General features: G+C 39.0%; 2 protein-coding genes across 2 annotated transcripts in view; one reads left to right on the top strand and one right to left on the bottom strand.

Moving 5' to 3' along the window:
* Positions 1–3026, top strand: part of LOC109044606 (uncharacterized) — a 37351-nt gene extending 34325 nt beyond the window's left edge. Inside the window, exon 3 of the mRNA XM_019062428.2 lies at positions 1749–3026. Coding sequence (XP_018917973.1) covers positions 1749–2092 — 344 coding nt within the window. The 3' untranslated portion in view covers positions 2093–3026. The remainder of the gene's footprint in view (positions 1–1748) is intronic.
* Positions 3027–13307: 10281 nt separating this feature from the next.
* Positions 13308–26298, bottom strand: LOC140225691 (uncharacterized). The gene is made up of 6 exons (XM_072305357.1): positions 26175–26298; positions 24490–25229; positions 22491–22599; positions 20148–20410; positions 14126–14172; positions 13308–13765 (listed from the first exon to the last, which is right to left on the bottom strand). The coding sequence occupies exons 1-6, from the start codon at positions 26296–26298 to the stop codon at positions 13696–13698; spliced, it is 1353 nt and encodes a 450-aa protein (XP_072161458.1). The 3' UTR covers positions 13308–13695.
* Positions 26299–26607: the final 309 nt, after the last annotated feature.

Here is a 26607-nt window from a genome sequence, read left to right as displayed (position 1 = left end):
AAAGGAAATCCGCTCAAAATAAGAGGCTTGGTTCTTGATTTAAGCAAGAATCCGATTGAATCAAGAGTATTTTTTCTTGTCAATGTTTTCAAGAGTCTGGACTGTAGATCCAATTTGTTTTTCTTCCAGTGAACAGTCTAAAACCAATAGATCGTATTCGATAGTGGTTCGATATATCGTTTGGTTCAAAACCAGAGAACGAAAATTTCAGGATTTAAGTGGGAAGAGCTAAGGATGAGAAAACTTATACCAATCTCACTTTTCATTGCCATTTTATACTCATGAGGATAAAAAATCTATCACAAGAAACCCGATTCTTTAGATTACTCAATTGAGTTTTGAGGCTATGTCTACATGTTGAACCGATCGATATCGATACAATCTCACCTGTTCGATGCATCGAATACAATCCATTTGTATCCTCGGTTGTTTGCTAATCTTGGTCGCTGAATATGCAGCTTTGCAAAATGGTAGCTCGAGTAAAACCTGTAGATTTTATTGAGAAAAATGACAGTTTTTTTACGTCTGCGACCTCTAACCGTTTAGACGACGCTGGTGTCCTTTTACATTCAGATTGATGAGGATTTACGTAGAAAGACCAGGCAATTAAGAGGACACATTGTAGCATGAATCTTTCCACTAAAAAATATAAATCCTTGCAGACAAGTTGACAATGAACCTTCAAATTGAACTGATCAATAATGACGCCATACTGCATTATACAGTGCTTTGATATGTCCTAATGTACGCGTTTGTATCCTGGACAGTTTGACAACACAGTTCGCCAAATATGCAGATAATTTACAAAACTGTACCCTAAGTAAATCCTTTTGACTTTATCGAGGAAAATGCATTTTTTTCTGTCTGCGACCTTCAGCCATCCTGAAAATCCTCTTTCCCCTTTGAATTAAACGTGATTAGTATTTACACGAGAAAACTGAACGATTTTATGTTAGAGGTTAGACTTGAAGCGTTAATCTAGATTCTCTGAAACATGATAGCCCTTGCATAGAAATTTTTAATTTTGTCTTCGCTTGACAGAGTAGGGATTGTCTTAATCCGCCACACAAGTGTCAATTCTGAACATGATTTTTAAGCCTCCGTTCATGCCCTTTTAACTATGGCTTCTTCATCGTGTCGAGAGTTTGTTCGACGAAAAAAAAATCCGATTCAATCACGTGTATCATTGCAAAGTATCAAAAGGAACTCGCTCTACGTGACACTCAGGCATTTTCTATCTTTCTACCCTGCGTTGAAGTCTCCTACATTCGTTGTTTCTACATTCGTTATTAAAACAATTGAGGGGCTTGGAGGAAGGCGCATAAATGCAGTTTTTGAAAAAATCGAAACATTAATCATTTCAAGTAAAACTAGTCCTAATGCATATCGTGGAAAAATTTCCAAAAATTTCCAAAAAACCAAAATTTTGGCCCTACACTGGAAAAAAAAGAATCTTAAATTTGCCGCCAAGAAGTATTTCTTCTTAAATCAAGAATTTTGCTGGTTAATATAAGCTACTTTTTTGCTTAACTCAAGCATTAATTTTCTTGAATCAAGAAAAAGTCAGCTTAAAGCAAGATAAAGAAAATTCTTGGCGGCAAATTCAAGAATTATCATGCTTGATCCAAGCTACTTTTTTTTCAGTGTAACTATTTCGACAAGTCCGTACTTTCCTTATAGGTACTTTACTTATTCTTGATAGAATTTTGAAGAGAAGAACTAACTATCTCCTTTCCCGTGTGTTCCAGACTTCCCCGGCATGTGCTTCGCCTCCACCCGGTGCGCCACCATCGAACCCGGCCACACCTGGGAGCTAGCCCCCTTCTGCGGACGCTCCACCTGTGTCCGCGCTGAGGACGGCGCCACCCTCCTGGAGCTCGTCGAGGACTGCGGCCCTCTCCCCAAGAACAACCCCAAGTGCAAGCTCTCCGAGAAGACCAACAAGACTGCTCCCTTCCCGGAATGCTGCCCCATCTTCGAGTGCGAAGAGGGTGTCAAGCTCGAGTACCCCGAGATCCCAGTCGTCAACCCCCAGGGAGCCTCCTCTGCTGAGAGCACGACGGCCAAGACCAAGGCTAAGGCCAAGGCATAAACCATCGATCCTCAAAATACCAACCCCCTCTTCATCCCCTATCCTTTGTCCGGCCGTGCCCTCTAAATTAACGGCTTCGTTCGTAATCGTGTCGGCAACTTTAAGTCGGCGACTCTACTTATTTGAACTGAACTGTGTTTTGCAAGATGGAGCTAAGATTTCCGGCGTAAATGTAAAAGGACTTATCTGCATAGAAAAATTAATCACATTCATCTTGTTTTTAAAGTTAGCTGGAAATAGTGGTTCCTCGTTGCGAAATATACTCCAGTTTGACGGCGTTATTTAGAATTGGTCTAACTTCATTATACGTTACTTACGTTTTTCGTGTTTTATTTTTTGACTGAAAACCAAACAACGTTCTAGAGCTTCATTTTGACGATCCTTCGCTGCATTTTAGTGATCGTGCGATGTATATGATACATATATTATTATATTTTATAATATGGCACGTATAATCTGTATAATATATTTTATTCGGAAATCAGGCAACGTGAAATGCAGTTAGACTGATTCTATTTAAAGCCGTAAAATCGAATCAATGTCATGAATACAGCCTCGAAAAATAGGCGCATAATGGTTTCTTCCAGTTGATGGCACGATTACGATCGGGGCGCCAAGTCGGGAAACCAATCACGTAATCTAGAACCACTTCCTTGCAAGTCCCCCGTCAACAAAAGAATAGCTTGTGTTCCTATACTTGCAATCTCTTCCTCTGTAAAATTCTTGTTTTTGTAACGACGTCGAAATCTCACTTTTCCCGCCTTTTTTGTATATTTTGTTTGTTTAGGTTAATTGTCTCTCTTGATCTTCCTTTCTCTTCCTCTCTCTATTTATCTTTCTTCTCTTCTGTTTTTCCTTGTGACTTGTGATTTTTTTTTCTTTTTTGTATCTAAGTGTATTTTTTATTTTTTGAATAAAAATTGCTTAAAACACATATTTCGCTATTCCATTATTCCTTTAATGAGCCTTCCGATCTGGCGGAGAAACGGTAGAACATCGAAAAAAAATCATTACTCAAATCAAAAGGAGCTTTCATTGCATATTTTCTGATATTATATCTCAGTCGTAAAAATTTTGAAAATAAAAAAATAATTAGAAAATATTTAAAAGTAAATAAAAAAGTATATTTTTGAGTCCAAAAAATTGCTCTTGGAAGAATTTGAATCATTTTTGAAACAACCAAAATTCCTCTAAAAAAACATATTAATTGAAGATTCTTTTTGATGCAAATGAGAATTTCTCTAAACAAAGCCGATGCTTTCCATTCATAAGTAGATCGCGTTTAGCAGGAGAGAACCAAGCCACATTAACTTTTGCCAAATATAACCGAGTAATTTAATTTTTTACAAAAGAGCGTTTGTGTGGCTTTGTAAAATTCTTAAGGAATTTGTTTCGTACTATGTAGAAAATTCACTGAAATTTGCAAGAAAAAAACGTTCATCCGTTTTCAAGGAAAAATTAAATTGCCCAATTAAATTTGACAGCTGATGTGGCTTGGATCCTTCCTGCTTAACGTGGTCCAAGTGGTCTCACAAGGGTGCCAATGAGTATGATATCACCTGCAGGAAAAAAATTAGAAGCACGATGCGGCATTTTGTCATGAAAGTACTCTAAAATAAAGTAGGTTGTATTGGAAATGCACTGAAAAAGAGGAATCTTATAAAGCCACCAGAAGTATTCTTGAATCAAGAATTTGCATACCGACATTTTCACGAAAAATTAAAAAAAGTTTGGACGTATCCTTGTAAAAAATTGAACTTTTTCAGTTAATTTTGCAACTTTATCCCGGAGTTAGGTTCGTTTGTCAGGGCAAGGATAAACTCCGTCGCCGAATTTTTGTCTAGCCCTCACAGAATCGAAGGCCAAGTTTAGAAGACAAGTTTAGCAAGCTGTAAAGAAAGCATAATTGTCTTACTAATATGTCTTGGATGTTTATCATGTGCTATAATTCGGTGAGATATGAAAATGTTTTGGTACCGCGGCTCAATATGACAGCTAAAATTTGTAAACTAATCTTACTTTGTGCAACCTATAGCCACAATGGTTGTAAAAATGCTCGTCTAAATCACCAAGCTATTTTCATCATCAAAGAACGAAGGCTCATAACATTTTTAAAAGAGGAAATATTAAAACATTTTAAGAGGGTGAGTTGAAAATAATGTTTCTTTAAATCTTACGAAATCGCACAATTATTCCCATGAATATAATTCTAAGGCACGTATGTGTTCCTTATTTTTCCGTCTTTACATCATCCAACTCTCTTTTGCGTATGATCAAGTGATAATATTTCAGGTGAGACTCCAGAAAAAAGGTAATAAACTAAATTACTTCTGAATTGGTTTTTTCCCGAGTTGCAACTTTCATTTCAATATTTTCGAATTTAAATTGTGTGGATACGAATGTATAGCTAGCCGGAAATCGATGGCTTCCACCTTGCATATCCTGAAAAAAATTATCACCACTCGTTTAAAAAAAAAAACTTGCTTTATACCTGTGATCCACGAAGCCGGCATGTTTTGGATGCCATGCTTTTTGCACCGATTTGGTGGTTGCCGCGTTGTTCAAAAATTCTAATCAGATCCTATATCGACAGTTTCACAAACTTGGCAAAACTGTATCACGATTTTTCACCGTCGGAAGCAGCAATTTGGCAACACCGGAGTTCCTCCATTTGAACTTACGTTAAATAATCGATTCTTGTTGGAGCACATGGCGACCTGGCCCCTCCAAGAATAGATACATTTCCATGGATTTAAATGGAGAAAAACGATGTTGTCAATTTGCCGCAAATGTTCACAGAGCAAACCAACTTTTCACTCAAAGAGACTTCTTTTTAAAAATGGCATTCCGCCACTCACCAATCTACAATAAATTAAAAGGGTCTTACTCACAAGTATTCAGGGATTGATGAAAAAAGTGTGCCTTAATTAAAAATCTGAAGGATAGAAGCAAATATCAGAAGATGGCATTAATATTTAGAAGGAAAATTGATGAGTAAAAATTCCATGAAACGTCATGCACAAATTTTCTTACATGCAGGTTTTAAAAAAATGCATTGTATAAACGATATCGTGATTTCAATGGATCTGAGAGAATATAATTATTTATGTAATTTTAAATAAGCTTTTTAATTGGCCAGTCATACGCATACCACAGGAATCGGATGTACGTAGCATTTTCTCCAAGGTGCGAATTTTAGTTTCCTCTATGATAAATGTGTGCAATCAGGGGGGCAGTGTTAACACGGTCAACTTTACTTAAGATTTTAAACATTTAAAAAAAAAAATGGGAGACGTGGGGTAGGAAATACAACACTGAATCAAACATTCCAGTGATGCTGAAAACCTAATCTGTTCGATTTCCATCTTTTTATTCAATCACGTGACCCCAGGATTTGAATGAACTCGTCACCTCCAACAACATCATATGCAAAAGTAAAGTGGTAAGTACGAAATTCAGCCAAGTGCGTTGACATTTCTCTGGTTGTGTGGTAATTTTCCATCCACACTGGAAAAAAAAACATATTGGATCTAGAGTCCAGACTAATGAAAACATTGACAAGAAAAAAGACTCTTGAATCAATCAGATTTAAGCTTAAATCAAAAGAAAATCCGCTCAAATTAAGAGGCTTGATTCTTGATTTAAGCAAAAATCCGATTGAATCAAGAGTATTTTTTCTTGTCGATGTTTTTAAGAGTCTGGACTCTAGATCCAATGTATTTTTTTTCCAGTGCAGATGGTAATTTGCGAGCATGAATTGCTGTTACCATTCACTTTACTGGGGGTAGATTTCAAAGAAGATTATCTCCATTCAAAAATCAACCTTCTTCCAAAATCAAGTTAAACAATTCTAATGGGTTATCGGAGCAATGACAAAATCTGCAAAATCGAGTTTTCTTCAAAATTCAATGTCTCTACTTCAAATAAACTCAAAACTTCAAATAATTCCATTCACATAACAATATTCATCATTCGTGTTCAAAACTAGAGTTGTGACAGGTCAGTATCTCGTGCTGCTGTATTGAGCAAATTGGTACCTCTTTCTGCCAACCTCAGATTTTGTTTTTGTTTGCTATTTCTGTCGTGATAGCGATGAGAGCAGTAAGTGCATTTCTGTATGAGCTATGGTTAACACATTCTATTATATGTCTCGAAGTTTATCCAAGCATGCACTTACTGCTCTCTTCGCCATCACGGTATATTTGTCAAAAACATGATCACGCAAGCAGTGGCGTGGCGTGCTTTGCGATATATCGATTGATCTGCCATTGAAACATATCGTAAAGGATCGATTAACAGGGTGTTCGCAGCGAACACCTTAATAATCGATTCTTTACCGCGGATTCAAATGGGGAAATATCGATAATCGATCATTCACGCCACGCCACTGCACGCAAGTATTTAGAATAAAGCACACTCCTGCTTTGCCTAATATAGGTCATAATTAAAGGTATATTTAATTTATTTTCGATAACCTGTATTTCTGAGAGTCTTTTGAACGATTACGGACAATTTTACAGAGACAGGACGATTTGTTCTATAGAACTTTCGGCTCAAACCAATTTGGGGCTATTAAAGTACATATTACGTGACCTATTTAAAAAGAGGGGAAGAAATGAACCACCCTGACTGAGTCTTACAAGAGGGTGAGTCATATCCAATCCTGGATATGCCTCCCACATAAAAGGGAAAAAAATCATAATTTTTCAGCTATTTTGCAGGGTTCCCTAGCTTTTCCACTGATAAAATGGGAAGGAGATCAAGCCAGTCTTACTTGATTCAAAAAGAGGTGGAGAGATTATATTGTAGGTGGATTAAAATAGAGAGAAGGGGGTCTAAAAGTTGATCAAAATAAAACCTAATCGACCCGTATGGTCGGTATCTCAAAAATGTCTATCGTGGAATTACTGCAGACTCTCCTCGGTAACAGTGGCGCGGCGAGAATGATCAACTATCAATTTTTCCCCATTTGAAGCTATGGGAACGAATCGATTTTTAAGGTGCTCGTTGCGAACACCCTGGTAATCGATCATTTTCTATAGGTTTCAGTTGCAGATCAATCGATACATCGCAAAACGCCACGCCACCACTCGGTAACACTGCAGCATTGTAAAACTTACGATCCTTCCAAAAAAACAAAAATATGATTTTTGTACAAAATTTCGGCCCAATCCAAAAAATGTCACTAATTACCAAAAAAAAAAAAAAAAGGAAATGGTATCAAAACGGCCCAGTTTTCTCTTTCATGCCCATGCAAAATACCAAACACCCCGAAGTGTTTCAATAGCAGATCAATCGTTCTATCGCAAAGCACGCTACGCCACCACTCGGTAGCACTGCAGCATTGTGAAACTTGCGATGCTTAATTTTCCAAAAAAACAAAAATATGATTTTTGTACAAAATTTCGGCCCAATCCAAAAAATGTCACAAATTACAAAAAAAACCAACATCAACAACAACAAAAAAAACCAGGCACCCAAAAAATATGATGGCAGTACCGTTTGGATTCATCATTCAAAAGAAAATGATATCAAAACGGCCCAATTTTCTCTTTCATGCCCATGCAGTGTATCAAATACCCCAACGTGTTTCAAAAGCAGATTAATCGATTTATCGCAAAACACGCCGCGCCACTCCTCGGTAACACTGCAGCATTGAGAAACTTACGATGCTTAATTTTCCTGTGCCTGATTTGGCAACACTGGAGCTGCGTCACCGTCTGCGGCGCGGCTCGTTGACCACAGAAAAAACAACGCTAATAAGTGCGAGGTCAGCCGCTCCGCTGTTTGCGTGACATCGAGTGAATGAATGCGGATTGAGATCAGTGGAATATCCCAAAACACGCGAGACATCGGTAAAGTCGCATAAAAAGTCTTTCGAAGAAGTCAAAGGCCGCCCGGGGAAGTCGCCGGGAGTTCGAACAGATGCCACTCGCGCGGCGTGCTTTGCGATAAATCGATTGATCTGCCTCTGAAACCTAGGAAAGGGTCGATAGCAGTGTTCGAAACTCACCTTTGAGTTTTAGTAGCCATGTGACGCAACAAGCCCGATTTTTAGGCGCCATGGAAGATTTTTTAGGGGCTAAATTGGACTGCATTTTGCAATTTGGAACTATGAATTCTAGCCCGGTTTATAAACAACGTATGTGCCATTAGTTTCCCTGTGCACATAAGTGTTTTTTTCAGATGAACCAGAATTTATAGTTCCAAATTGCAAAATGCAGTCCAATTGACTATTTGCCTATATATTACGGCGCATTTAGTGAAAATATAGACGCAAGATGATTTCGTAACAAAACTAGTAAGTAGTTGTAACTTGGGGAAGACAAAAGCACAAATGATGAAATCGTGAAGAATGGAAAAAGCTTTCACTTGTAGTGCTGAAAATTTCGAATAATCACCTAATATGAAAATTCAGATTTTTAGGGGGCAATTTTTAGGGGCCACGTTGGCGCAGAGCCTTCATTTTTTAGGCGCCATGGCCGATTTTTTAGGCGCATTTGGCGCCTGTGAGTTTCGAACACTGATCGATAGACAGGGTGCTCACGACGAACATCTTAATAATCAATTTTTTACCATAGCTCAAATGGGGTAATATCGATAATCGATCATTCACGCCTCGCCGCGGATTCGCAGCTTGGTACCAACTGGACTACATTTTGTAATTTGGAACTATACATATTCTAGCCCAGTTTAAAAAAAAACATATGTTCCATTAGTTTCCCTATGCACATAAGTGTTTTTCCGAAAGAGCCAGAATTTATAGGTTCCAAATTGCAAAATGCAGTTCAACTATTAACGTTCACGTCGGGGTGTTCACAACGAACGCCTTGATAATCGATTCTTCGCCATAGCTACACATAGGGAAATATCGATTATCGATCACTTACGCCTCGCCAGTGACAGATTCACTGCCGTGCTGAGGAAGAACACGGTATGAACATTCGACTTTGCTCAAATGAACTTGTTCTGCATTTTTTTATACAATGTATGGAAAGAACTAAGGATCCTGATGCAACAGGTATTTTCCCGGAATTTTTTCACCACCGGAAACCCCTCAAAAAATGAACTAAAAAACACCCCAAAACTCGGATTTTAAAAACGGTCACTTTAACGCGGAAACGGATCCGGTACTTTCGTGACGTCACAGTACGTGACAAACCTGGTCTCTTCATCGTTTGCAACGAATATCTCCGTAAGGAATTGGCAGCCGCTTGATGAAGAAATTAGGTTTGTCATGTGACCGAATGGACTTTTGAACGAATCAAAAAAATAAAAACAATGTTAATAACACTTAACTTAGACAAGTTTTACCAAATTCTGAGGTCAGAACTTAATAATGATATAAACACGTCAGAAGGAATTTTGTCGCTCAATATCATCAATCGATCAGGAACGCTTTTACCGGTTGCCTTATTCTTGTACTTATTTTCAGGTATTGGGATGTATTTACAAATCTCATAACTTCTCATGACACATGACTTATCTGAACGTATACACTTGACAGAGGCATAACGCTTGATTTCTGCAACAACCTTTTCAGTGGCGTGGCGTGCTTTTCGATCCATCGATGTTTCCTCCATTTGAAGCTGTAGTAAATAATCGATTATCAAGGTGTTCGCTGCGAACGCCTTGTTTATCGATACTTTTCCATAGATTGAAATGACTGATCAATCGATATATCGCAAAGCACGTCACGCCACCGCACCTTTTCACCGCACGTCCTTCCTTTCCTTTGAAAGAATGAGCATCACTCGCTGAAATGCAGGGCTCCCCACCAGACAGAGGTGAAGCGTGAAAAATCCATTACCGATATTTCCCCATTTGAAACTATGGTAAAGAATCAATTATCAAGGTGTTCGTTGCGAGCACCCTTTTTATCGATCCTTGTCTATAGGGTTAAATGGCGCAGATCAATCGACATATCGCAGAGCACGCCCCGCCGCTGATACCAGGCGACCCGCTATCGGCGTGGAGAACCAAGTCTAGGAGACTTGACGTGGATTCCCTAGAGCATGATTTAGATTTTTTGAAATTTGCATGAAATCAACCACACCCTGCCTCTTCATGAGTCCGCCCAAGGTCAAGACCAAGCGTGTCCATCAGGAGCTCCAATAATCAGGAGATTTCCATTAATAGCAAGATGCCCACATCTACTTAAACGTTAAAAACGCAGCATTGTTACCGGACTCAAACTATTTGCTACAACATAAGAGACGTTGTAACTACGACTAGAAATTAGATGGAAAATGGGATCCACTCTGGAGCATTGTAAGAGCAACGATTTTTCTTCTTCCTGCACAAGTTTTGATAACTGTCAGATTATAATAAATCTTTAGGACTGTAGATTTTATGGCATTTTCTTTTCTTCTTTTAGTAACTTTCAATGACGTCAGAATCAGTGGCATCCATAAGTTGATCGAAATGAAAGATTTATCGATACATCGCAAAGCACGCCAAGCCACTGGTCAGAATGACCACATTGTCAATATTTCAAGTCCACAATAATCATAAGTGAAAACATGTTTATGGATGCGAATGAGTGAATAAAAAAAGTCACGCTTGAGTATCGCCGTTCTCGTTTCGCATACCACTATTCCAGCTCGAGGGAGCTCGGTTTGCCTACCTGAATACCTGAAGGCGAAAAGCATTCGTCTTCTTCACGGTTTATATACCTACTATCTCAGTTAGAAGAAAATATTTTGAAAATATTTTAAAAATACTGCCGTTGTTTGGAAAATATTTTAAAGAAAATAATGCCACGAAACTACTGTTGATTCATATTTTTCTTATTCTTCTTCTTTATTAATATGTTTCTAATTCTTCTTCTTTTTCGTCTTCTTTTTCGTCTTCTTCCTTTTTGTCTTCTTTTTCTTTTTCTTTTTCTTCTTATTCTTTTTCTTTTTATTATTTTTCTTCTTCTTTTTTCTTTTTCTTCTTTTTCTTCTTTCTCTTCTTTTTCTTCTTTTTTTCCTCTTTTTCCTCTTTTTCTTATTTTTCCTCTTTTTCCTCTTTTTCTTCTTTTTCCTCTTTTTCCTCTTTTTCCTCTTTTTCTTCTTTTTCTTCTTTTCTCCTTTTTCCTCTTTTTCTCCTTTTTCCTCTTTTTCTTCTTTTTTTTTAATAAATTTCAAAGTCATTGATCCGTAACGGTCAGTTACTCCAAATGGAGTACTTTGTAAATAATCGAAGACGGTTAGCGTCCTCAAAAAGGGTCCAGGATACTCTCATTTTGGCCCCTGGTGATCAAAAGATACTAATATAGGAGCTTTCGGACCCCTGTGAAACTAGTTGCAGTTTTTTAGGAGCCGCACGATTCAAAAACTTCTATTCTCAATTGCGTTTTTCAAAATTCTGATTTTACGGACACTGGACTCAAAAATTCTAGTCTCATCCGCCCTTAAACCCCTTCATAAACGAAACATATTCCAGATTGCAGGCAGTAAGGGCCCCCTGGAAGATATAATCGGTACTCTTGACAAGGACAATAGGAAGAGATCAAAATTCGCAGGTTTCCAAAAGGTCATTAAGAGCCTAAATCATAGAAATTAAGGGTCCCATAACCCCTGAAATCCAAAGAGGTTGTTCCAATAACGCCGATTTTGCCCCCCCCCTCCCTGGATTTGGCCCAAACTTTGCTCAGATGTTGTACTAAGTGTCCCTGATGCTTGGGCAAAATTTCAGCCCCCTCGGATAATTAGGGGGGAGGGAGCAGGGGGGCAAAGTTGCAATTTTTTTAAAACTTTAAAAATCGATATCTCGCAACGGTTTGAGTGTAAGTGTTGCGGTTTGCGCTAAAAAACGTCAAAAAATATTCTCTACAAGAATATTAATGCTGTTTGCAAGGTTGCGTAATTTATCGCGGTCATAAATCGATTTTTTCGATTTTGAAGGTTCGACTTTTTTTCGTTTTTCGTCTCTCCTCTCTTTGGAATCGTTGCAACGTGAATAAAAACCTGTTGAGATGATTCTCCATAAAATTCTGCATCTACCACACTTTGTTTGATCTTGGGGAAACGATTCGTTCGTGAGTTATAGCGATTTTTCTGCGCGTTATCGGTTACGCGCGGGCGGCTTATCGGCGGCGCTCCGTCCCGCGCGGGCAAGGCAGAGGTTGTTTCACCGCTAGGGCCTTATATTCATGCTGTAGGCTGTAATTAACGATATTTTCTCCTCCCCCCGCCCTTCCCCTGCAATAAATATTTGTTTAATACTTCGTTATACAGGGTATCCCAGACCACCCGTAACAGGTCTTTTTCTCGGTTGGTTTAGGTAGTACGAAGTGGGGGGGCCGCGGGATTGAATAGGGAATTGACCCCAAGGAATCCGAATTTCACGGTCCGGATGCCCCCCAGTCCCCCTTGGGGGGTGAATGGGGGAGGCACAATGTCCCCAACTTCGGGGATTGTGACCCCCCTTTACCCCCCGAGGGTGACTAGGGGGGCATCCGGACCGTGAAATTCGGATTCCTTGGGGTCAATTCCCTATTCAATCCCGCGGCCCCCCCACTTCGTACTACCTAAACCAACCGAGAAAAAGACCTGTTACGGGTGGTCTGGGATACCCTGTATAACGAAGTATTAAAACAAATATTTATTGCAGGGGAAGGGCGGGGGGAGGAGAAAATATCGTTAATTACAGCCTACAGCATGAATATAAGGCCCTAGCGGTGAAACAACCTCTGCCTTGCCCGCGCGGGATGGAGCGCCGCCGATAAGCCGCCCGCGCGTAACCGATAACGCGCAGAAAAATCGCTATAACTCACGAACGAATCGTTTCCCCAAGATCAAACAAAGTGTGGTAGATGCAGAATTTTATGGAGAATCATCTCAACAGGTTTTTATTCACGTTGCAACGATTCCAAAGAGAGGAGAGACGAAAAACGAAAAAAAGTCGAACCTTCAAAATCGAAAAAATCGATTTATGACCGCGATAAATTACGCAACCTTGCAAACAGCATTAATATTCTTGTAGAGAATATTTTTTGACGTTTTTTAGCGCAAACCGCAACACTTACACTCAAACCGTTCGCGAGATATCGATTTTTAAAGTTTTAAAAAAATTGCAACTTTGCCCCCCTGCTCCCTCCCCCCTAATTATCCGAGGGGGCTGAAATTTTGCCCAAGCATCAGGGACACTTAGTACAACATCTGAGCAAAGTTTGGGCCAAATCCAGGGGGGGGGGCAAAATCGGCGTTTTTGGAACAACCTCTTTCGGACCACTCCAATTTTCCATAATCTCAAAGACTCCAAGGCCCCCAAAAGATTTGATCCGACCACTAGAAAAAATGAAAATAAATATAGCAAAAACCATTTCAGGGGGGCCCACCCCGGCACCCTGGGTAGTCCAGCCCTGGTTACAGGCAACGGTAAAATGAGTACCAGAAAATAATTTTCATACTTTAATCGCTTTATTTGTTTCATACTTATTCATTTATCAATTTTGAGTCACGATCGTAATAAGTATCCACTTAATCAGAATATCCAGCGCGCATGAGGTACCACAACAATGCGACCTCCCTTTAACTACCATAGAGAGAAGACACGCACAAATCCATAGACCCTATGCTATTCAAGTCCTTACAACCAAACTTAAACCGGCACATTTATCCACTCGGTAATTGAATATGCATCCAATCCAATTGCACATACTCCAGATTTAATCCAGAAGTGACCCTGCGGAAAAGGAAAAACAATAATTTAACGCAATTGTCGGACGAAAGTGAACCCAAGTAGCAGTGATCGCGATTAATAACGATTTTATCGGTTACTTATTGCGATTATGTCGGTGGCAATTTATTGAGTTATCAGAGTTTAAAAATCGGAGGCGGAAATATTTCGGCCATAAACTCCCTGCCTATAATTCATCACAATGTCCTTGAAATTCTCAGAAAATCAACAATTTTCATAATAAATACCACATGCTCAATGACGCACCGCGTTAACTCAATGTGAAAACTGGCAAACTCATAATGCTTAAATTGGTTACCTAACATATGCCCGCGTAAATTTCCTTCTTGTTTCGTGGATACTTACATTGATACCCCAATCCGGTCCCCAGGAGTTGCGTATGAGCACTTCATCTATCAGCATAGAAAAAATAGTGAATTAGATGAAATTAAAGGAGGGGGGGGGGGGTTCTTACCAGGAAAAAATGAGTAGAATTAAATAACCCAATGCACCACATGAACATTAGTTTTCAATATGATGAAACCTTTATTTTTGACTCATTTTAGTAATAATACCGTGTTATTGATTTTCCTGCTAGATGCGTGTTAATATGCATTATGCATGAGCAATTATTACGTATATTTATTGTTATACTAGGGGGCTATGCCCCCCTTGGTAAAAATTGGCGATAGGAGCTGCGTTTCAAAATACCATAGGAGTTCTTATAGCCAAGGCGATAGAAAACCATATAGCTGGCTGTAGAAAGTGGAAAAAATCATACGGCCGGGCTAAACGAAGCGATAAGAAATTATACAGCCGGGCTATAGTTCCTATCGCCTGGCTGTTGCTTTCTCGCCATCGGCTATAAAAGGCCATAAGAAATTGTGTAGAAATTCGTGTGCTCTGCAAATCCTTAAGTTTGTACGGAATCACCTTAATATTTACAAAACGCACATTATATTTTCCTTTACTACATATTTTTTCATCAATTAAAATGAGAATAATCGATACAGAGTGTGCAAACGTTTCAAAGTCAGGAGTTGAAAAACGCTGACTTCACGCGCGAGATTAAATATTAGAGGCTAACACAAAGCGGAGCGGCGGCGCACTGGCGCCTACAAACCTAACAGGGATACTTCACGCATTGCGCAATGCGTGAAGTATCTCCGTTAGGTTTGTAGGCGCCAGTGCACGTTTCACACTGGCTGCCCGCCTGCCGCGCCGCAGCATACCACGGCGCACTATGGTCCGAATAGCCGGTTTAAGCGGCATTAAATTCAGATATGTATGTTTTAAACCTCGCAACATGAGTTTTCAGGGGTTTTTAGGGTCGCTGGAGTGGCAAAAATGCTAATATTCTTCAGGAAAAATCCATTTTAAACATTTTATACTTTATATAACTGTGGTAATATTTTGTTCAGAAACCTTAATTTGAGGGCACGTAGACTAGGTTGACGCGGTGGAGCAGTTGACATCGCGTCTCACTCGGGTCTTGGTATCCCGGGTTCGAATCTCGGTAGATTTTTTTTTTTTTTTTTTTTATAAGTTTAAAAATTAATTTTACATTGGATGGACTAAAAGAAGCTAAAAGTAGAGCCTCGTCAAACACTACTATCAAGGGAAGTTGAAAAAGACAGCTCAGGATAATACTTCTACGTTTCATGGCTCCAGAGGCCTACTTTCAAGTCCCCCCGATCAGCCGTTTGAACTTGTTTTTCGTCTGCCAAGCTAAACTTAACTTAAATATATCCATTTTGATAGATTATTTGTTTGAAACATGGGTAAACGTAAAAAAAAAAAAAAAAAAAAACGTTTAAGGGACCTCAAAGTGGCTTCCTAAGACAATTTCATCGCTCGGGAGCCTTACTTTCATGCGTCCACGATCAACCGTTTAGACTTGTTTTCGTCTGCTAAGCTAAACTTATGCTAACATATATCTACACTGATAGATTATATGTTTGAAAACACTTAAAACGTCAAAAAAAAAAAACTTTTACGGGGCCTCAAAGTAGCCTCCCGAGGCGATTCTTTACTGTTCTTGAGCACAAGTTTCAATTGTCCCGATCACCCCATCAACTCGGTATATTCTGCCTGGGCAGATTTAGGCTCTAATGCATACGTCTTGATAGAATATGACAATGGAACATCCAAAAATGCATGGTGAATGGCATATGATAGCTAATAGTAGGAAGTGCTAAGGAACGCGAAAACGTCATTTTTCATGAGAAATAACTTGAGGCTATGGTGGACTATGGTTCTCTCACTGACTTAAAGGTAGCTAGAGTCATGACAATAACTTCCGAGTAAAATTACGAGGTGCTCAGAGGTGCTAAGTATATTTTTTGGGTCCTACTTCTGCGATTTTATTGATAAAACTGACTATGTCTAAGGGTTAATCTAAACATTAGATATGATGAAAAAGAAACAGTTTCAGCATGAAACATCCTTAAACTTATCTATATTTTTGTGAATCGAGTGCCCAAACACTTTCCGGTACGGTGAAACGACGAAAACAAGCCCTTAAACACAGCACTGCCGCTCGGTAACTGGAATCGCACTCATAAAGTGCTCCGCGCGCCGCACTTCCCAGGCTTGTCACATCTTTATTAGTGCTTTAATCGAAGTGAAAATTTTACAGAGTCTCTCTACAGTATGTACTATCGATCTACCGCTTAAAATCTAACTTTTTCCAACTTCACTTTTTCGATTTATTGCCGCTTAAACCGGCTATTCGGACCATAGTGCGGCGCTTGAAACAAATATTTCACACCAGAGATATTGCACAGTATCATACGAAATTGAGGGCGCTCCAACATATTAAAAATGGCAGGCATCCTTCAAAAGTACGGAGCTTTCCTAGCAAAATAAATCAAGATACTACGGCCCAAAAAGAGAGCGGTATTCCAAAAACTCACTAAGTCCTAGTATCTGTAATTAGTAACATTTAGCATACACTTTATCGCCAGGCTGTTGCTTAATCGCCATCGGCTACGAAAGGCTATGAGAAATTGTGTTGCCAGCTATAGAAGCTATTGGAAATCTTACAGCCGGCTGTACGTATGGTATTTTGGAACACAGATTCTACTACCAATTTTTACCAGGGCCCTGGCCGCTACGCGGCCCGACCCCCGGGGCGCTACGCGACCCCAGAGGCCGCTTCGCAGCCAGCGTAATCATCCAAATCGCACGTTGGCGGTTAGTGAGCAAATAATTTTTATTGAATAACATAACGATATTTCAAAGAAAAATTTCCCGCCAAACAATATTCTTGATGAATTTCTCCTTACGCTGAATTTTGATTCCTTCTTTGAAAGTCGACCTTGACAGGGCCACATATAGCTGTCTATGACTAGATAAAGGCCTCTGAAAGTAAAGACCCACTCTACTAGAACTCTGACCTTCGAATTCCCCTTTCTTCACTCATGCCCATCGACTGGTTTACTCCCCTTCCTCACCCCGTCCATCCAGCGTCTTAAAAATGATTTTATTAGAACAGAGAGAATATTATTATTTAATATTAAATTATTTTACCCCGGTTTCTTTTGGGACAACTTCTACTTAATTTTTACTGCTAAAACCGAAAGCTACTCCAGTTGTTTCCACCACTCACCAGTTTCCTAAAAAATCGAATTTTTTAGGAAAAATATGTTTGTTCCAAACATGGCACTTTTTGGAGAAGAGATTTGAGTTTGCGGAAAACTGGGGGAGGGGAGGGAGGTGAGAGAAAATGAAGGTCATTTTTGGCTCCAACAACATAACCGTCAGTTTTACATGAGGGTAAAAGAGCTGAGTGTACCCTTTGCACGGTAAAACTTCGTTATCAGACACAACAAGGGAAAACTATTTAGACACGCAGTACATGCATCCCCATGTACTTTTGGTTGCTCAATAAGATGATCACCTTGATTTTGCGTTATAGTGGATTACTTTCCCGGAAAAGTCTGAGAGAAAATTTGGGTTTTCCTGAAAATTGGCAGGTTAAAATCTCACTACTAACCCAGTCAGTCCGCAATATTTTAAAAACATTTTAAAAATATTTTCATTTTTGCTATTAAAATATCCTCTGAAAAATATTGATACAACTTTTTTAAAATAGTTTTAAAAAATATTTTTGAAAAATAAGTTTTAAATAATATTGCTAAAAAATTTTGAAAATAATTGGAAAATACTTTTAAAAAATAATTTACATAGCAATATTGTAAAAATATTTAATGTAATTATTTATAAAATAAAAGCATAAAAATATTTTTATAATGTTGTCACGTAAATAATTTTTAAAAAATATTTTCCAACTATTTTCAAAAAATATTTCAAAACTTTTAAAGTAATATTTTGAAAATATTTTTTCGAAAATATTTTGAAAATAATTCAAAAATATTGTCTGTAAACATTTTTAAAATATTAATAAAAAAGTTTTGAAAATATTTTTAAAGTATTTTTTAAAAATATTTACAAACAATATTTTTGAATTATTTTAAAAATATTTTTTAAAAATATTTTCAAGTCCTTATTTTCAGTTATTATGAGGTGTTATTTACATTAGTGTAAATTTAATGTAAGTACCTTTACGTGAGATCGAAAAAAACAAATAACAGGAACGAGCCGCGCACTGACGCAACGCATGCTATAACAGGCGTGATTTCAACCCGGCCCACCATGAGCTCTCTGTGGCTCAGTGGCTAGAGTGCTCGGCTACCAAACCCGCGGCCCAGGTTCCAGTCCGCACGAGGGCGTCCGGGTGTTTTACGCTCCTAAACGTCGCAGGAATTCATGTAAGTGGTTTAAAATGTTCAGTACTTGTGTATATCATGTTACAAATGTAATAAAATTGCAGTACTATGAAAATGACGAAATTTGCCTGTACTTCCACATCTACTTGACAGAGCGCGCTGAGTATACAGAAGGGAATAGTGTCAATAACCATTGATAGAGCGCGCATGGTATACAAATAGGTAAACATTCCGGTAAAATATTTTCGATTAAATATTTTGAAATATTTTAAAATTTTCCTTGAAAATATTTTTAAAATTTTCCTTGAAAATATTTTTAAAATTTTCCTGAAAATATTTTTAAAATTTTCCTTGAAAATATTTTAAAATTTTCCTTGGAAATATTTTTAAAATATGTACATGGAGTTAACATGTAGCAATTTTGAAAATATTTTGACAATGTTTTAAAAATAATTACAAAATAATGTCAAAAATGTTTTAAAGATGTTTTAAAAATATTGCGGTGCTGACTGGGAAAAACCTCACAGAAACCAGCTATTAAACTTATATTAATGTCTGTTTATTTATATTATTATTATTTATTTAGTTTTCTACTTCAGATCAAAGAAATGCATTATTGCTAAATGCTGATTTACACTTACGTCAATTTTTTAAACTAATGCTTTTGCTACCTAAGATTAACGAGTATTAACTCACCACCGTTGTAGCCGACTATGACGGCCGAATGAGCCATCGACTTATCCGTGCAGTTTTCTGGCGGTGGGTCCAGCACTCCCTCTTTGTAATGCTGAAAAGGATTGAACATTGAAAACCGCCGCACAGTGGATCGAATGAATGGGAGAGGTCGGACGAATTTGGAAACTTTACAAGCTTATAACTTTATTTAGACAGAACAGTGAGGTTTTAAAAGTGGCTCATGATATTTTCTTCAAGAAGCCCCCCTTAAAGGAAATAAACGTCAAAATTTGCAGATTTAGTCACACATTTTATGTCCAAATTTTTTGATTGACCGGACTTTGTGTGCCGTGACCAAAACCTACTCTTACGAATGACTTATTTACCAGAGGTAGAGGTGTCGTCAGATAAGTTGACCATTAATTGTTTACTTTCGGTTTGCAAGCGTTTTCGCGTCACTACCATCCTCGTGAAAACATTCGACTCTCGCAGAAGCAAGAACACAAGCTTGAATAAGTTTTTGAATACTTTCAAAAGCCACACAGAAATCACAACCACATAAAAGTCGCGAATCATATGTGACATCCATGAAGTACAAGAAAGGGATCCAATCGGGAATGAGATCTCTATGGAACTACTCTAGATATGAAGGGACTCTCCAAATGGACGTAATTCTATCAAACGGAACTATGTGCATTATGACGTGAGCCCCGTTATGCGTGTATTCTTAAGGGTCTCAGGGCTCATGTCTAAATGCACATAGTTCCGTTTGATAGAAATACGCCCAAATAACGAGACGAGACCAGTGGCGAGGCGTGAATGACCGACTATCGATATTTCTCCATTTGAAGCTATGGTAAAGAATCGATTATTAAGGTGTCCGTCGGGAACGCCCTATTCATCGACCCCATTCCATAGGTTTAAATGGCAGAATAATCGATATATCGCAATGAAGCACGCCTCGCCACTGGACGAGATTATACCTGAATACCATATGGGGCGTAGAAGCTGAGAGGCATCGGAGATTTTTTTAGACCCGATATGATTTCACTTGGGGAATCAGTGAATTCCATCTCCAGCATGCGAACTATGATTTTATCGGATACGTTCTTGCAAGTGCCCCCTCCTCTTCCTGTGAACGGGTAGTCCCTTTCAAGTGCCAGCCCGGTTTCCATGATGTAATGGAGACCGTTTTGGAGGTCGCCACCATCGCATCCGTTGTTCTCCTTCTCACAGTCGAGCAACTCTGAACGGAAATTCAAAAACATCAATTTTTTCAGGTTTGGTGGCTGATACAGGGTGTCCCACGATTAAGTACGAATATTGAAAGAGTCGATTCTGTGGGTCAAAAAAGGACGTTTTTGTGGTGTAACTTTTTTTCCATAAACGCTTTCTCTGGGGGTCATGCTCCCCCAAAGTTGGAGAAAAAAAATCGTCTTTCTAACAGTGTGACAATGTTTATCAACCGATATTAATGAAAATTGGGAAATGGGGGTAATTTTTAGCGCTTATTTCATTTTTGACCGCCAAAAAAGGGAAAACGCATTTTGAAGGGGGTTAAGGGGGGGGGGGTCAAACCTAAAAGTAGTCAAAAGTAATGTTTTCAGCGACAAAAATTGCTTTTTGACGGCACCTTTAGATTCAGCGTTGAAAAATATTGAGAAAATGTATCGTTTTTTCGCTATGACTCATCATTTTCGAGATAAGAGGGACTGACTAGAGCGAATGGGCTGAGGGGTAGCGTAGCCCCCAGAGAAAGCGTTTTTGGAAAAAAAATTTCACCACAAAAACGTCAATTTTTGACCCAAAAAATCGACACCTTCGATATTCGTCCTTAACCTGGGACACCCTGTACTAATAGGAACCTACAGCCACCAGAAATTGGCAGATCCATGCTCCGGGCTTTCCAAATTACCAGGGATTACGGTCGAGTGGAATCTCTTTTAGCAGATCCACTCATCAGTTCCGTGAAAATTTGCCACGGGATTCGAACCCGGGACCTATTCTGCCGTTCTAAGGAAGAACGCCGTATGAGCCTTCAGATGTTGCCAAATTCCCTGTGATAAAGTTCGGATTTTCCAAGACACCTGTGGGTATAATATTCCAATTTTACATTACATGTTTTTTTTTTTCCATGATTTGATTTGAATTATCTGAAAATTTCAGAGAAAACCAGTGGCACCATCGTGTTTCTCGCAAACTTTTACTTAAGAATCAACAGTCAAATCACAAATTCCTCACACATGCAGCATCTCCTTTACCCGATCACACGAAATTCAATACTCTCTCCACGTGAGTCCAATCCCGTGCTACAACGGTTTCGGCAGGCTTTCCAATCCAGCACTGTTCATTTTCACTCTGCGTTGTTCAAACTTTAAACAACTGTGTTTTTCAAACTATAACAAACTGTGTTGTTCAAACTATAAACAGCTTGCTACGGCTGAGCCAAAGCGTCAAGATTGAGGTTGCCAGATTTTCATACCGCAGAGACAGTCATGCTAACGTTCAGTGTGCGATTTGACTCACGCAGATCATTGTGTTTTTATGAGCAGGAGGCTTGAATTCACGCGTCAAGGAACTTTTAAGATCTCCGATAGGTTTTAATTTCAGTAATTTTCGTTGACTGTAATCGTGTTTTACGTACATTTAAGCTTCACACTCTAAGATAGTAATTGTTTTGATCAAAAGTTTTATCTCAATTTTATTTTCCTCAATTTTTTTCCCTATATTAAAATATGATAGGAAAACAATTAGACATAGACCTACTTCATTATAGTAATCATAAGTTTATTATCAGCCTAGGCAAGATAGCATTGGACTGACATGGAATTTTATGCAGTATGGGATTTTATGACATGTATATGCAGAATTCCCCAACCTTTATATATAGTTGTGTTCATATACAGTGAAGGAATCATAAAAGGAAAATAAAGGGGGGAATGTGTTTTATGAGAGATTTTGATCAAGAAACATGTACCTATCAGATTGATTAACTTCGTACCTTGTCTAGTGGTCCATTCTGCCGTGCTAAGGAAGAACGCCGTATAAACCTTCAGGCGTTGCCAAGTTTCCTCTGATAAAACACGAATTCCCCCGTAAACTTATGAATATTTTTCAGATAATTTTTCTCTCAATTTCACCAAAAAGTCCTGAAAATTTCAAGTTGAAAACGTTCATAACTTTCCTAAAAAATTAACATTTTATGGAAGGATATTTGGCAACTCTCGAATGTTCATACGGCGTTCATCCTTAGCACGGTAGCATTGCCGAGGACTTTTGTAGGCTAGCTCTTGGCTCTATGAGGGTATACTTCTCTGATAACTTACGTTGTTTAGAGAGCCGAATAACTTGCCGTAGTTTCCGCGATACAAGAATCTCCATGACGCTGGCACTTGAGTAGGCCCAGCATCCACCGCAAGAGTCATTTGCCTCATTCTAAAATGTTTCCAAAGGTAAAAATAATGAATGAAAGAACAAAATATGAAAATTCATATTCAATTTCAAAGACCAAAATCTACTTGAGACAAATCGGACGCTAAACTAACTCCCAAAGAGTCTTGCAATAGAAACATTTTCTTAAACTTTTAAGTTTCTATTTGAAAAATTGAACAGCGCCGAATCAGAATTTTTAACGATCATACTGCCTTGCGAAGGAAAGACGCCGTATGAACATTTGAGAGTTGCCGAATTTTCTTTAGTAAAATGTTAATTTTGAGGAAATTTATGAATATTTTTCCTTAAAATTTTCAGGAACTTAAGGTGAAATTGCAAACAACACTCTGAAAAATTTGAAGAAAAATATTTATGAGTTTACCAGGAAATTCGTGTTGTAGAAATGGAAATTTGGCAACGCCTGAAGGTTCATACGACGTTCTTCTTTAGCACGGCAGGATAAGCAACGGGGATATCGATCGCTAGACGTCAAGCTCGAGGGATCGAAATGCTAACCCTAGATCAACTCCTTACTGTGGTAATAACGTTTTTTTGAATAAATTCAACCACTCCGCTCAAGAAGAAAGAATAATTTACTTACGTTACATTTCACGCCAAACGCCACAAAGAGAGTCTAAGTAATATGAAAATATGGCTCATATCAGCGCCTGCAAGACTGCAGGAATACTTCATGCATTGCGCCTTACAGTGCGGTCGACGTCAAACGCATGTTGGCGCCTACAAGACTGCATGAATACTTCTCGCATTGCACCGAACGCAATGCGAGAGATATTTGCGATATCTATTCGACTAAGGGTATAAGCACACTGCCGCTAGCTAGATTGAAGACGCATCACACTGTGAAGATGACTCAACACTCGACCTCTGAATTCCAATCTGCACCGTGTTCAATCAAAAATTATGAATTCCACCTTCTACTTAATAAGCAGCATGGTGTCAACGATAATGAAGGTGGCGAAACTTAAAAATTACCTTTATAACACCTTTCAAATTGTAAAACCTGTGCTATACTATATGCATACTGCCGCATGCCAAGGAAAGACGCCGTATGACTCTTCAGGCGTTGCCAAATTTCCTTCGATAGATCATTATTTTTCAGGCTTTGTTAATATTTTTCTCCCAATTTCTCGGATAATTTTGTTCGTAATTTGGTCTGGAGTGTCTGAAAATTTCAAGGAAAAGTATCGACAACTTTCCTTATAAATAGACATTTTATCGGAAGAACTCTGGCAACTGTTCAAACGGCGTTCTTCCTTAGCACGGCAGTACACTTCATAGGCATATTTGAATCAGTGAGTTCGAAAACATACCAACTCGGGTTTTTTTCGATTTTCACTTTTTACTGTTTAGTATCACTTATGGATAGAAGCATCTGCACGCAAAAGGAAATTTCGAAATTGCAATCGGAAGTGCTCGAAAAAGCGACGGGAAAAGAGAAGAATCGAATTATTTCATTGGAAATACCAATTTTTGGCCATTTCAAGGGAAACGGGTGACCATCGCATCCGATCTTGCGGTTTTCTTTTTTCGGTTCAGTGTACCTTGTATCAACAAGCTATATAAATATTCAAGCGTTATTCAGGTCGAAAATTATACATTTTTCAGGGCAGACTATGAAAAATCAGTATCTGAAAGTCGGTGAGAATGAAAACACACCAACTTGGAAATTTTTAAACGCTTAATTCTCTGTCATCAAACATGGTGTATCGATTTTAATTCGGTGCTTTACAAAATCTCTAAGTACTTGTCCTTTGGCACCAAAAGGGTTTTTCTTAAACTAACTTCTTCGCCCGCTGCGCAGTTTTAGGTGTCTCCTGAATAATTTTTTTTCCGAGTTGGTGTGTTTTCGAACTCACTGGCTCATTTGCGTACCTGATCCTGAGCTGGGGGATAAAACTCGCTCTCGATCCAATGCACATCTCTCAGTACGTTTTTTGTAATAGGGCTAACTTTAGGAGAATCGGCACAAGGGGGTGCAGTCCTATTATAACCAGGACCAGGAGGTTTGACATAAGATCCATTTCTTGTAAGGCACCGTTCTGGCAGAGGAGGCTTGACTGTCAGTGGTTTTACGCCAACTACAGGCCGCGGTGCTCCAGGGTGAGGTCTTGGGCCGGTCATAGGATGATGTGCGACGGGGACGATTTGACCGGTCACGGGATGACGTACGACGTGGACGATTTGACCGGTCACGGGATGACGTATGACGGGGACGATTTGGCCGGTTACAGGATGACGTAAGACGGGTGCGACGGGTTTTTGGCCGGTCGAAGGAGGTACAACGGCAGAGGTAGCGGGTTGTTGGCCGGTTGAAGGAGATGCAACGGCAGAGCTAGCGGGTTTCGAGTCGGTTGATGGAGATGCGACGGCAGGGTTGGTAGGCTTGGAGCCGGTTACGGGGGGCTCAGTAGCGGGGCTGGAGAATTTTGCGGGGATGGGGTCGGTTTTGAACGGATCGATATTTTGCATTTTAATTTGTTTGCGTCTCCTTCTATCGGAGGGGTCTTTCTTGTTGGCGGCACTAACCCTGCCGGGTGTGCGCCTCTGGACAGAATGCTCGTAGGATCTGCGCAACCCTTGCCTCCTGAAGTACTTGCGCTGAAACTCAGCGGCTGAAAGGAACCCCCCAAAAAACACATGAAAACAATGATTTCATGCCCTTTCACCCAAATCCAATTGCCCACGGGAATTTTCACCCAAAGTTTTTTTACGCATAGACACTAAGCCCAAGTAATTTCACCCGTGAGATGTTTAATCCTATGGTATATTGATACAATTTACTTGACTAGAAATTACTGAGGTAGACATACGCCTCTTCGTTTCCATGACTACAAGCATTTTTTTTTCATTTAGTCCAAAATTCATAGAGTGATATTAAGTAGGTTATTTTATTTGCGCTTTTAATACAACAAAATTACCCAGTGTCAGTTTTCTTTTTCTTTGTTTTATACTATCCTTAAATTAATAAATTTATCAGTGTTGTGCATCTTTCTTCATTTTTTTCTTCCTTTCAAAATGACAGAATTAATTAATAGCAATAGAAACAAGAAGATACTATCTTTGAAGGTTATGTTGTTGTTGTTGTTGTTGTTGTAGGTTGATTGGCCTAATTCCGCTTTGCAGATAAACAGCCACTTACAAAAGTTCGGGATCACACACTAGATGATCATTTCCCAGAGAATAAACAAAGTTTAATGTCTTGGTCAATGGGTGGTTCGATAATAATCTACTAAAATTTTGTTCCGGGATGGATGATCTTCGAAAAATAATTGATCACGTCCCTTTGAGGTTAAGCATTGCCATCACTGTCCAGATCATTTGACGGTTAGTGGAGACCGCAGATATGCCCAGGAGGAAAAGACGGTTGAAGGAAGGATGAAGAGCGCAGCAGTCGGGAAGAGAAGCAGGGTTGCAAAAATAGGAAGACGAAGAACTGAAATTAGTGAAAGGAGAAAGTAAAGGATTTAGGCCTATCAAAAATGGCTCCACCACTATGAGCCTGCAGCGAAGCGACCGCCTCCGACAGAGGTTCTTTGAAGGTTATCTATATCACAAACATTCCTCAAATTCTAATCGAACACGAACGTACTGGGTGTGTAACAAAAAACCGGAGTGTTCCGTCAGAGCTGTAACCATCAATGAGCCTTTGCAAGTGATTAAGGTAGGAACATGGGTTAACATTGCCTAATCATCGTGAGTCACCTAAATTGCCTAACAATTCAAATAATCTAATAAATACGGATTTTCATTCATGGGTGAAATTTGGATGAAAATGCTGGGTGAAAATTCTTTGGGAAAAATTTTCTCGGTGAATTTGGATGAAGGGGCAATGGGGAAACTGGCTTTGGATCTTTTGACTTTTGGGGGAAAAGGTTTGGGTGAAAGGGCTCCAAACCGAAAAGAATTTGTAACATGATTAAAAAATTGCTGCAGCAGCGTGCACTGAAAAAAAGAAAAATATCACAATATCAACCAACTTTCAGCTGATTT

Source organism: Bemisia tabaci, chromosome 10 (genome assembly GCF_918797505.1).
Source record: "Bemisia tabaci chromosome 10, PGI_BMITA_v3".
Lineage (NCBI taxonomy): Eukaryota > Metazoa > Arthropoda > Insecta > Hemiptera > Aleyrodidae > Bemisia > Bemisia tabaci.
This window is presented reverse-complemented; position numbering and strand designations above follow the sequence as displayed.